This window comes from Nicrophorus vespilloides, unplaced genomic scaffold, assembly GCF_001412225.1.
Source record: "Nicrophorus vespilloides isolate i.1.1-1 unplaced genomic scaffold, Nicve_v1.0, whole genome shotgun sequence".
In the NCBI taxonomy this organism is placed as follows: domain Eukaryota; kingdom Metazoa; phylum Arthropoda; class Insecta; order Coleoptera; family Silphidae; genus Nicrophorus; species Nicrophorus vespilloides.
The window spans coordinates 22123-35136 of NW_017098914.1; the positions used below are offsets into that span (position 1 = coordinate 22123).

The 13014-nt window shown below is 37.2% G+C and overlaps 1 protein-coding gene across 4 annotated transcripts; it reads right to left on the reverse strand.

The window, feature by feature from the left end:
- Window positions 1-5148: 5148 nt before the first annotated feature.
- On the reverse strand, window positions 5149-12668 carry LOC108563593 (irregular chiasm C-roughest protein-like). 4 transcript variants are annotated; one of them, XM_017922314.1, is made up of 7 exons: window positions 12240-12668; window positions 9516-9949; window positions 8652-8931; window positions 8327-8584; window positions 7974-8264; window positions 7121-7518; window positions 5149-6292 (listed from the first exon to the last, which is right to left on the reverse strand). In XM_017922314.1, the coding sequence occupies exons 1-7, from the start codon at window positions 12496-12498 to the stop codon at window positions 5711-5713; spliced, it is 2502 nt and encodes an 833-aa protein (XP_017777803.1). In that variant the 5' UTR covers window positions 12499-12668; the 3' UTR covers window positions 5149-5710. The 4 variants fall into 4 exon arrangements, with proteins under 4 accessions (XP_017777803.1, XP_017777802.1, XP_017777805.1 ...); XM_017922313.1 differs by having other exon boundaries at window positions 5149-6295; XM_017922316.1 differs by having other exon boundaries at window positions 7121-7506; window positions 12240-12667.
- Window positions 12669-13014: the final 346 nt, after the last annotated feature.

The window sequence follows — 13014 nt, forward strand, 5'->3', positions numbered from 1 at the left end:
TCTCAATGCAATTGGAATTGCGTCAATCTTGAAATTATATAAATTTGTTTATTCTCTTATTTGATAAATTTAAATAACTTGACAAGAAAGGTTATATAATTTGAGTTCAATTTTCTTATTTAGTTTTCAAACAGCCTTCAGTCACAAATGATGTTCGATAATAGAGTTTACACTATATTATCAATTCAGGGCACAAATAAAATTTGTTACGTCTGCACGATTACTTAACATTACAAATTTAAAATTGAATTTGGAACTATCGTCTGAGTTTCGAAGTATTCTTAATCCCTAATGATTGCCGTGTTTCGAGCGAAACTGTGCATATCGTTAGAGTTAACGAGCATAACGACGGAAACAGTTATTACATCGAAACTAAGAATAAGCTGCAATATACTTATAACCAATTTGTTTAAGCTGCAGGAAATATTTCGTTTAGCAAAATGATGGTAATTAAAATATTTCATGCAAAATTAAACTATTATCATACAATGATTTAGACTTCATTACTTTTAGTATATCAAAATTATTATTTAAAATTAACTGTATCATTTATAATCTGCAATTTTTTAGACTACATTCAATAAATTATCTTGAGTTTGACAATTGTAAATGGTCGACGGTAATTTTCCTCCCTTACATATTAATGCACACCTTGAAATGTGTCAGTCGTTATTCATTATTTATACTTGCATAGTGCATTGTCTAATAACCATGAATGATAAAAGTATGCATTGTTCATATAGTTCAAACTTTATTATGTGCATAGAATATTCTGCAATTTAAACAAAACGTTTAAATTGTAGACGAAATTAATTTACAGTTTTAATATTATAACTGTATAAGCACATTATGTTCTAATAATAAGTAATGTGAATTTTAAAATATACTTATTTATCTCATATAACTCTTTGAAGGGCGGTGGGACACACATTGTCCCACCTTTTTGAACCTGCTTAGTGGGGCATTATTATAATTTTCTAGAAAATGTACAGGAATTACCATTTAATTTAGTATGGTTGGTCAAGGGATGAATCTTGAAACCATCCGATGGTGAATCAGTTGAAGAAGTTGTCTCTAAAAATTTGTTAGGTCTAGAAATTTAGGAATTTCTTTCAAATATTTTCTGTTTCTTTCTCCATAAAATAGGCAGTTTTTTTAATAAATCTTTCGTAAAATTCTGTCAGTTTTTCATTTATATATGATTCCAAGTGATTTCACATTTCTTTTTTCATGAAGCGATGCAAAATTGAAGAAGTCTGAAGGTGTAATATCATGTGAAATTGGTGTATTTTGCAGAACTTCTATATAAACTCTCTTATTTTGTCTTATGTAATCCTTGTATTAACATGTTATACAAATATTTTTCCATTGTTTACTAAATCTGATCATTTTTCTTACTAATTGGGTATAATACACTTCTGATGCAACAATCTGACCAGGTTTTAATAATTCATAATGAGTTATTCCCAAAAAATTTCATCAAACCAAAGAGTGAACCTTTTTCAAAGTCAATGGGGATGACATGAGTACAGGTATCCCCCAACTTACGAACTAGTTCCGTTCCAAAGGGTTGTTTGTAAGTCGAATTAGATCGTTTTTTTTATCGTTATATATCTTCTTGTAACAAATTAAAGCTTTTAGTATGTTGTTCGTAAGTCCGGGAGTTCGTAAGTCGGGAGATACATGTACTTCATTTCCTTCCTTCTCTTATCACCTCCTAACTTCACTTAGTTTGCGCATCTTGCACAATTTCGCCAGCCACTGCTTTTGTTAATTGAAGATTTATCTAATCCAGCTTGAAAGTGTAATATCATGTGAAATTGGTGTATTTTGCAGAACTTCTATATAAAGCTCTCTTATTTTGTCTTATGTAATCCTTCTATTATCATGTTATACAATTATTTTTCCATTGTTTACTAAATCTGTTCGTTTTTCTTATTATTTGGGTATAATACACCTCTGATGCAACAGTCTGACAAGGTTTTAGTAATTCATAATGAGTTATTCCCAAAAAATTCATCAAACCAAAAAGTGAACCATTTTCAAAGTCAATGGGGAAGACATGAGTACAGGTATTCTCCAACGTGTTCGTAAGTCGAATTTGTTCATAGTTGGTTATTTTTTTTGTCTTTATATATCTTCTTGTAACAAGTTAGAGTTTTTAGTATTTTGTTCGTAAGTCCGGGAGTTCGTAAGTCGAGAGATACATGTACTTCATTTCCTTCCTTCCCTTTTCACCTCCTCACTTAGTTTATGGATCTTGCACAATTTCTCCAGCCACTGCTTTTGTTAATTGAAGATTTACCTAATCCAGCCTGAGTTACCATAGTTAGAGGGAAAACACATGTGGAATGACTACACTAAATAACTAATCGGAGTCTCAGTACAACGGTGTTAGAAGAGACTTCGGATGGACTACTTCATTTCATAAAACCCATTGTTTTTCTCTTCATATTGCTCTAAAGCAGTGTCCCCCAACCTTTTTATCGCCATGGACTGGTCAACGTTTGATAATATCTCGTGTCCCAATGATGGATTTCTGGTCATTGTGGAATATATTCTTCGGAGATTCTGAAACGGGATATTAGAATACTGTCGTGTCCCAGGGATGGTTATCTGGACACTGTGGGATATCTTCTTCTGTTGTCTATTGTGGAGCCTTAGGTTTGATAAGGGGGTGGGAGTTTGATGAGTAGGGCACGGTTTTGATATTAACGTCTGGTTTCTCAGTTGACAATAGGAAGGAATGTTACAATCGGTCTCAAGGTGAAGGTTCCTTTATGCTGATGTATATGTTTATATAATAAACGCCGTGGATGTCTCTAATTCGTTAATACACTATATTAACAATAATAATTGTAATAATAACGGTTGGACACAACAAATTTTAACTCACTAGAACGCTAAATCAATGACAACCATTTGATCCACTGACCACTGCAATAGAGGACCAATTTCTCATACACAGTAACAATTCTTCTAAGAAACGAATCGGTTTCATATCTGAACAGCAGAGATGAATAGAGATGATTATTCCCTTGTGAGACACCCAATATTTTTTCAAATGATCTTTTACTGTTAAAAAACATATAAATTATATAAGGAGTAGACGAAATAACAAAAAATTATGGAAAAAACATATTAAAATTGAGTTGACATTACATCGTAACAGTGATAATAAAGGGACACAGATGCTATATAAATCTAATGAGTGCGCTTCAAGTGCAACGACAAATATTTGCGCAAGCCCTGATGACGATTTATGTGTTTACATTGCACGCGAAAAGCCATTTAATATGTGTAATAACAATATAAATATAAATTCCGCACGAAAACTGTATTTATGTTATTATATACATACACACAAATTCAGAGCGAAAACTCGCTTTGTTTCATAGTCATTCCCGACTATGCAGCAACGAACAACTTAAAAAGAAAATAACCGAATCGCACGAAACAAAACGCATTTCTTATAGTAAGTAAGAAATTTACGTTCAATATTGTATAAAAATTGCATTATTTACTATAAAAATATTATTTGAGAACTGAAATACTTGAAATTAACTTTTGTATTGAAATAGTGCTAAGGATGAAATTATGAAAGGTTATAACTGGAAACTGTGGTGTATGGTAAAATGAGTAGATTTATTTATTTAATTTTTTTTATATATATTTTTGTTTTTATAATTAGGCATATATATATTTTTTAAAATCACATTTTTTTTTATAAATATTGCTATTTCAATTTTTATTTTACACAACAGTAGTCTCTAGTAGTATAGAAAACATCGCAAGAATAATTTGTTTATATTTACACTTGAGCTAAATAACTAGAGTATTAAGAAGATCCGAGGCGTTTCGTGAGCGCATCGGAACCCTGTACAAAAAAAATAAAATAATAAAAATGAAATAAAATCGCATTCTTAAATGATGGGTAAAATATATAAAAAAAAAAGAAATTACACAGTATATAACAGGGAAACAAGTAGTAATTAAGTATACAAAAATACGGGACTAAATATGTTATTATGTAATTTAGAGAAAGAAAGAAAAAAAAAATAACATACGCATGGTTTGAGATAATTATTTATATATATATATACACATTGAATGGTAAGGATTACAATAATCATAATAATAATAAAGAGTATTTTTATACAAAAGAGTTAGAGGAGTAAAATAATACAATAGACAAAAAAAATAATAGAATTATACAAAATAGTGTAGTAGAATAATAATAATACATACATTGCTAATGAGCAAATTAATTAAAGCAAACACATTATTGCGAAAACATATTACAAACTGGTGTGGGGGGGTAAAAAAAACAATAGACAAATCAGAGGCGAGGACGAAAATGATCCTAAAGAATATTGTTCTATTATATTAAAACATCTTCGTTTTTCCCTCACGATAATTTCACAAAAAAAAAGAGTAAGTAATAAAAAAAAAGTAAGTAGAATAGCGTTATGAAACAAACAAACAAAAAAAAAACATAATCTTTGGTATACTTTATATCTTTCGTTTCATGTAACAACGGCGCAAAAACGAAACTCTCGTTTCGACAGTTCTCATTTAAGAAATATGGGTCAATCAACATATCTTAGTTTTGTGTTTTTTTTCATTCATTATTATTTATAATTTAAATTTCGTTTAAATTTTTATTATTCGTTTTTATAATTTTTCTAACAAATTATTTAATTTAATCTTTTCATTATTTGGAAGCTCTTAGTTTATTCAACGTAACCGTAATAATAATAATAATCATAATATTTCGTTTGAAGATGATTTTTTTTCTTTTTATAAATTTCGTTTTCTTTTTTTTGTAACTTTTTCGTTAAATATATATATATAATTTAGTGTTAAATAAATAAAGCGAGTATTAGGTTCTTTTCGTTTACTTATATCATCGCGTGTGTTTTTTTTTAAATAATTTATCCTTGTTCGCTTCTTCATTAGAGAAAACAAAATGATAAAAAAAAACAATTTGATTTAGTTAAATTGACATGTCAAAATTGATCAGCGTCGTCGTCGGGAGGGGCTGACTTTGATATGTACAACTAGGCTACAAAGTCGAAGTAATTGGAGATAGTATAACTATATAACGTTTTCTTTTATATATATATTATATATATATAGTTTTTTTTTAATATATTTATATACGATTTGACAGTGTGTTTGTAGTTTAATTGATGAAATAGGCCAAACTGATTAATTTAATCATATATATTTACTCAGAGATTCCTTTCAATTAATTTAATTGTCTAACGTCGCGCTCTCTTTTCTTTTTGAAATTAAATCTCTTGCTGCCTCTTTCAACGGTTCAAAATAAAGTTTGTTTTTCGTTTATTAGGACCATTTTTTCTGAAACAGTACGAAAATTGAATAATGATAAATTACAAAAGAAAGAAAGTAAAATTAATTTTTCATGAGTGTGGTGTGGTGTAGGTCGTCATCGTCGTCTCTATTTTCGTTAAATTTTAATACATTTTTTTTTGCTTTTTTCTCTCGCCCTCGCTGCCTCTGCGCTTCTTCAATTTTTTTTTTTAGTAAAAAATAATATTAATAATCGATTGATTCTCAGTCTTATCCGTTTAAATTCAATTCACTTTCGAGTTCAATGAATAAACGTTGTTGTTGTTTTTTTTTCTCTTTAGTTTTTGTTTTTTGTTGCTTATATGAATGTCGTCCGTGTCGTCGCATTCGTGTATTATACGTGCGTCGCCATTGTCCCCCGTTTCAGGGTGTTCACGTTAGTGTTTGGAACTATGTATTGACTCGTGGGGGAGTTGGGCAGTCTCGTAACTTGGGGCACCGAGCCGTTCGCACCATTCGACAGAACTGTGTTCACTACGTTAGCACTTGCAGTCACCATTCCTCCGCCAACTCCGATTCCCGAGTTCACTAAGTTCCTGGAGGAGTCGCGCGAGTACGGTGGAGGCGCCGGGGTCGCTGCAGGATTCGCCGTGTTCGGCGTGGGCAGGCCGATGTTCGGGTTCCGCAGGTACGGATTGCCGTAGACCGCGCTGAACCTGGGATCTATGTGGCCCATCCCGGGTATCGTGCCGTTACCCATGCCCTGGGACGCCGCGATGTGCAGGTCGGTGAGGTCGCTCATCGGCATGCAGCCGCCGGACACCGGGATCTGATGGTTCTGCAGAGAGTTCAGCTGGAGCCTCGTCGACTGCAGGCTTTGATCCAGGGACGAGGTTATCGGTGGCTGCATCATCGGTGGATTGTAATCCCTCGAGTAATCCACGTAGGGGACGTAGCCGTTGTTGTTCTGACCATCCTGCTGACAAAAACAACAAAACTATTAATAATACTGTACTACACAAACAATCTCATTCAGAAAACCAATAAAACATTTAATAATAATTTTTTTTTGGTGAAAGGTTAAGAACTACTAGAATTATTACTAGGAGTTCATGAACTCTTATTTGCTCTGTTTTTAGTTAACTGCATCATTCAACATTCAATCAATAATAAAAAAAATAAATTTGCAGTGAAAAATTGTAACATTCGAAAATTCCATATGTCAAGTTTGTTTGTATATTAATATAATAGATGCAAAAATTATTAGTCTTTCTGCATTTCTCTTCATAAATATTATCATTACATCAATAATAGGTATCAGCTACTCTATCAAATTCGTCTATTAGAGACCACAAATGTATTTTGATAAAACATGCAATAAACTAAAACTGACTGTAATCATTCTTAATTAGGTAATTACAAATAATATATTTAAGTGAACTATTAACATTAGTACATCAACATATCGGTAAAGTATAACAAAAGTTCAAAACAATCATAGATTTGAATGATTCACGTGTTTTTATTTTAATAAATAATTACGTAATTGTACAATTGTTGTAATCAATATTGTTACTTTGACGCCTAATATTTAGGAATTTAAATAATTAACTTAACTCTTTAATTTGTGGATAAATTCGTTTTGAAAATTTGTTTTAACAGATGTTTTCTTATAGGAATGTGTGTATAATTGAGTTCAGTCCGATGAAGAAATAGTTGTTTGTGAATGCGGATCGAACGGAATGCATAAGTTGCTTGGATTGAGTGGAATCGGCGGTTATCGATGTTTTTTTTTTGGGCTTACCTTGGGTGGGAATGTGGGCTCCGTGTAATCGGCTGAGTAACGGTATATCTCTTGAGCGGAAACGTTGACCGGTCCGGCGAGCGGCACGCCGATCCTCGTTATAACGGACTCGCTTCCAGTCTCCGACTCTGCTCCAGGTATGTAGTCCATGTCGCAGTGGACGTTGCTGTTCGAGGATCCCGTCCTCAGGTCCAGTTTAAGATCGGATATGTTCGAGCTACGATCCGACTCCTTGCATTGCTTCTCGATGACGTTCACGTCTCCACCCTCCGGCGGTGTCTTCTTGTTACCTTGCCTGTGGCAGAGGTACGTTACGATAGCGACGAAGAATAAGCAGAAGACCAGAGCAATGCCACCGGTGATCACGAACGACGTGGGGAAGTTTTCTGGAAAGACGACTTAAATTACAATTAATATCTCCATCTGGAACTACCATCCCAGATTGCTTCAACGCAAATAATAAAGAATGGTAGAAAAAATGCAACATTTAAAAAGAAAATAGAAAAACATAATCAATGAAGAAAATTGAATAATGAAAGCATAATTATTTCAACAATCTTCCTATATTATTTTTTTAGAGAGAATACAATTAATTTCACTGATAAAAATTAAAGAAATACTGCTAAATAAACTGTAACTATTATTACAGCTGCAGATGTAATGGATTTATTAAAATAACTAAGCAACATAAGTTGATATTGCTTTCGAAAATGTAATAAGATCTGCATCTAATCATGGCGAGTATTCTGATTTTTTTTAATAATGTTTGTAATGAATACGTGTAATGTGTAATATAAATGTACAAAAAAGAAGTCAGTTTGTAGCACATCTGGATGTGGCGAGTGTCTCTTACTTTGTTGCATCAAGTTAATCTCGACGACGTCGACGCCGTACGGATTGGAGACGCTGCAGTTGTAGACGCCAAAGTGTTTCTCCTGCGATTCCCGTATGATCAGCGTAGATTTGATGCCCTCCGGCTGCGGATCTTCGAGGATGGAGTAGTCCTGATCGTGGTCGACCTCTCTACCATTGAATGTCCAGATGACCCGTTCCGGTGCTGGGATCGAGAAGGCCGTGCACTCGACCCGGACGTTGTCCCCCTCGATTCCGAACTGCTTGCGGTGGCTGACGATGGACGGAGGTCCTGCAGTGATTAAGATTGTATTAGTTATGTTTGCGAGTGGGGTCTGACCAAAGTTTTATTACCTTTCAAATAAATTGCAGCCTCCGCCCTGATGTCCATGTCCTGGAAGCCGGCGACGTGCGCCTTGCAATAGTAACGTCCGGCGCTTTCCGTGTCAACTCGAAGCGTGAGATTGGCGTTCGTGCTAATTATCCTGGTGCCATCCTCATGGTACCATGTAATATCCGGGAAGGGATTGCCGTCGACGTCGCAGGTCAGTGTCACGCTTGCACCAAGATCGGCCTGGATGGAGCGCGGCTTCGACCGGAACTGCGGACCATCTGCAACACACAAATTAATCATTAAAATTACCGTTTCTATTACATTATCATCATCATCAATACTTACAGCTTATATCTAGGGTTTCGGTTTCTTCACTCTTTCCGACAGCGTTGTGCACTTCGCACTTGATGATGGCATCGTGGTGTTTCCTAGACACGTTGTGAAGGACCAGTTCCGTCGTGTAATCACCGATGAGGAGTTCTTCGTTTAGGAACCATCTGTAGGTGACCTCGGCAGGATTCGCATCGGCTTTACAGCCCAAATGCACCTCGGCGCCTTCTTGGATCCTTCCGCTCGATGCAGCTCCCGATAGTATCGACACAGTTACCTTCGGAGCGTATTTCACCTGCGGACAAGATAAAACCACTTAGATTAAAACTACACCAACAAAAGGATGCAACTAATCACTGTTTAGAAAGCAACTTCCTTTACACTACGTAATTAAGTTGCTCTCTTTAATTAGCTTCAAATAACATATTTTGAGACAACATCCTTTAGATTTTTCACAATTAATTTAATTTACTCAATTTATAAAATAATGTAAAAATATTTATATTTTGCGCACGAATATGCTTGAACTGTGTCAAATTTTCGCAATAAGAGGTCTGCTTTTTAATACGTTATATTAAAAAATAAGTAAAATGAAACCGGGATTCCTAGAACATTGTTAATACGTTTCATATTGAAGATGGGAAACGGGTGTATTGATACCGTGGAGGTATTAAATTTTGGATGTATTGACACATTGTGCTGCAGCTACAAAAGATTGCAACAATGGACCGGTTCTTGGAAGAGAATCTGCAGACGAAATTATATCTCCCGGCGACGCGAATTTTTTAATATGTATTCCACGAAAATCGGGCCGGACCGATCGGACGGATGTACGCTTCCTGGAAGCGTAATTAGCTCTCGTTCCAAGTTCTTTCTTACCTCGAGCTTGAGTTTGGCAGAACGATGCGTCCTTTCCGCTGTGTTCTGAGCTTGGCACGTGAAAGTCGTGTTGTGGTGCTGCTTGCGCGGCGTCAGCTTGAGGATGCTCTTGGTGGTGAAACGACGACCATCTGCTAGTTCGTCGACGATAGTTTCGATGCCCTCATTGAGGACGTTGCCCATCCCATCGATCCAAGTTATTTCCGCCGCTGGTTTACCACCGTAGCTCACGCATTCTAACTCGATCTCGCGATCTTCGGTGGTCACCAGGTAATCGCCTTGTACGATCTTAGGTGGATCAGGTTGCACCAGGACTGTGATGGTGGCGAAATGACTCCTAATTCCGGGTTGTCCTAGAGGTCCGGGCGCCACTTGGCACTGATACCTTGCGTCATCATCCAGCATCACCGGGTAAATGTCCAAGGAGAAATCGCCTGAAAAATAAAGAAATTATGAAAGGGAAGCAGAAAAATAAGGGCGGAGTGGTAAAAAAGGAGAGTACTTTGCTGGAGACAGAGAGATAGAGAGAGTGAAATAGAGACTCGTAAAAGTGAATACTTAATATCTGGGCCCCTCTCTTTGTCCGGCAATTTGTAAGGAATTGTTCCAGACCTTAGCCTTAAAACGTAGGCAGGCATTAACCTTTATAGAACACCCCAGGGGGGTGGAACACACTAGGGGGAAGGAACGTTTTCGCAGGACCGTAATAAAGCTGTTTCTTTTATGAACTCGTTACGTGTGGTAGGTGTGCCAATCACTCTGTCCACTTTTTACACCCCGGCCCCGAAACACACTTGACAACATAAAATTATTGATTATAACATAAAGGCACTCACATTGTGGCTTTGTCCGCAGGAAGCAGAAATTTTACCATGCAATAATAGTTACAGTTTTTAGCAAATTTTATAAGTTAAAATATCAACAACTTATTTGGGTATATCTCTATGTAAACATAAGCAAACGTTGTAGTATTGCAATTAGTAGTTGTCTCTTTGATGTTGCTGTTGTTGTTGTTATTAAGTTCTAGGGTAAAGAGAGCGAGAGTGATTGAAAATTAGGCCGGGCAATTACTTTTTACGACATAATTGCCTTCGGAGGCGCTATCTTGGAAGTGCAGGTCCCAGGGAGGCTGTGACAGGGTTGTTATGTCAAAGAGGCGCGCCTCATCCGAGTTGTTCCGGGGGGGATGAAGGGTCCACGTGTATATGTGTCGGTGCTGCGGCTGTGTTAAAGTGTGTGTATATGTATGTACGATGCAGACATTTCAGTAATATCTCCCCAGGCAGCTCCCCTAAGATATGAGTTCGGTGAGACACACACATATACCGGAGGGGCTGAATATGCCCTGCACACTTTCAGACAGATGAACCTCTCTCTTTCTCCAGGTGGAATATTTATTCCGTTCATTGCTTTTTAATTCGAATAAACTAAAAGTAAAGTGCCCCGGAATTGCACTCGGAAAACATAGACCATTCGGAGTTTAATACATATTGCAGAAAGAAGAGGAAAAACAAAATAGAAATCGAAGAGGAAACTTTCAACCGCGCTTTATCGATCGTAGCGGAAGAAACGGGGAAAGCACGCGATTTTAAGAAAAAAAATCAAATCACAAAAATAGCGAAACAATATCAATAAAGCGATTTTAAACTGAAAGAAATCAAAGAAAAGAAAAAAAGATTGAATGAAGAAAAGAAAATCTTGGTATGGACGTATCATCACAAGGGTTAGACTCGAGCCTCCTCGGATAATAGATTCGTGAGAAGAAGTCCAGACGGAGTGGTTTTAGGAGTGGAATCCACTTCTCGTATATCAAGCACCCTACATATGGGTCCCGGATGACATTTGCCTTCCCCGCAGCACGTGTGTCTCGATACCAACTCGAGGAGGATACGGCTCTAGCCTCGCCACACTCGCACACAGACAACTACACATATTCATACATACATCTTCACGTCTTTGTCTTCTGTTTGCGAACCTGTGTATAGTATGAAATTCCGCAGAGGCACAAACATACCTTGGCCCAACTCTCAACCTCCCCCGCACATCCACGAGGGCACTTTATCACTTTAAACCACGGAGAGGCAGGCGGCAGCAGCAGGGGGAGAGTTGGTCGCCTCTGAATAAACAACAACCACTTGCAACATCATCCTTCTCTACTCTCAAGAAGACAATCAAATATTAATACTGCCGCTAATTCGGCGGAAGATGAAGAAAAAAATACTGGACTCGCGTAATCTCCGCTGCTCGTGGGTCACGGCCAATTACGTTATTGTTATCTTCATACCATTATTTTTATTTTGCTTTTTTTTTTGTTGTTTTACGCTCGCCCTCAAGTTTAATGCGGCGTCCCTGATAAACGCTATCACAAACTGCCCTCCCATTAAAATATGCACGATTAATTCCTGCGATACAACGTCAGGTGCGTTGTCGCACTCAGAAATACACACACATTACAGCATTTTATGTTGAAACGCATAAAGTATGGGACAAAACTTCTCTGCCACGATCTAATCACAAATAAACTTAGCTTTAATCAACGTTAAACAATATATTAAGATCGAAATGATTATATTTAGTCTTCCCATTAATATAAAGATTATTTTAATCATTGGGAATGTAACAATTTCTTGTTTAAATAAAGTAACGAGATTAGGTAATAAACTTTGCGTGATGTTCGTGAAAAGGTTGTTTGGATCGAGTGAGTGATTCTTAAAGGATAATTACCTTCTTCATCGCTGCCGATCATCGAGTATCGTTCGAAACCGCTGAGGTTGCGGTGCGTTCCCAGACCGAAATCGTCCTTCGTCCACTGCAGATTGCCGCTCTTGTCTATGACTCTGCAGGGCAGAGTGACCCTTGATCCAACGACGGCGGTCTGGTCCTGCGGTTCCATGGCAAACTTCTGGTCCTTGAGGGCTTCTCCCAAGCAGAAGGCGACGCTCATCCGCAGCAACAGCAGAAGGAACTTGTGAGGGCTCGCCATTATTGATTGTCAATAGCGGGGGGTGGGGGTGGCTTTGCGACGGCGATCGCTGAGGGTTGGAGCGGTGTGTCGGGTGGCGGCGGCTTCTGTCTCTCGAAAAAATAAAGAAAAACGACGAAGGCGGCGGTGGGAGCGCAGACCTGCAACGACAACAAACAAGAACGTAAATAAATAAATAAGCAAAGAAATAAGAGGAATGCGGAAGTTGAAGGAAATCTTGTTTCGATTTAAGTTTCAGAATGAAATCTCCATAGATAAAGGGTCCCGCGAGGCGGCGGTGGAGGAAGCGGAGGAGGCGGCAGAGTTGGAGGTGTATTCGCGCGACTCGCTTTGTGGATCCTGCCAGGCCAAATCCGACAAAGCAAATACTGCTACATCAACACCAACTAAGAGCACCTGAACCTATGTAAATCTTCTAGCGCCTCCGGGAGGAAACGTACACATAACATACTCTCACATAATCATCCTCTCCGAAGACCATCCTCCAAGGGCATTCGGTGCTCCTTATTGGACTTA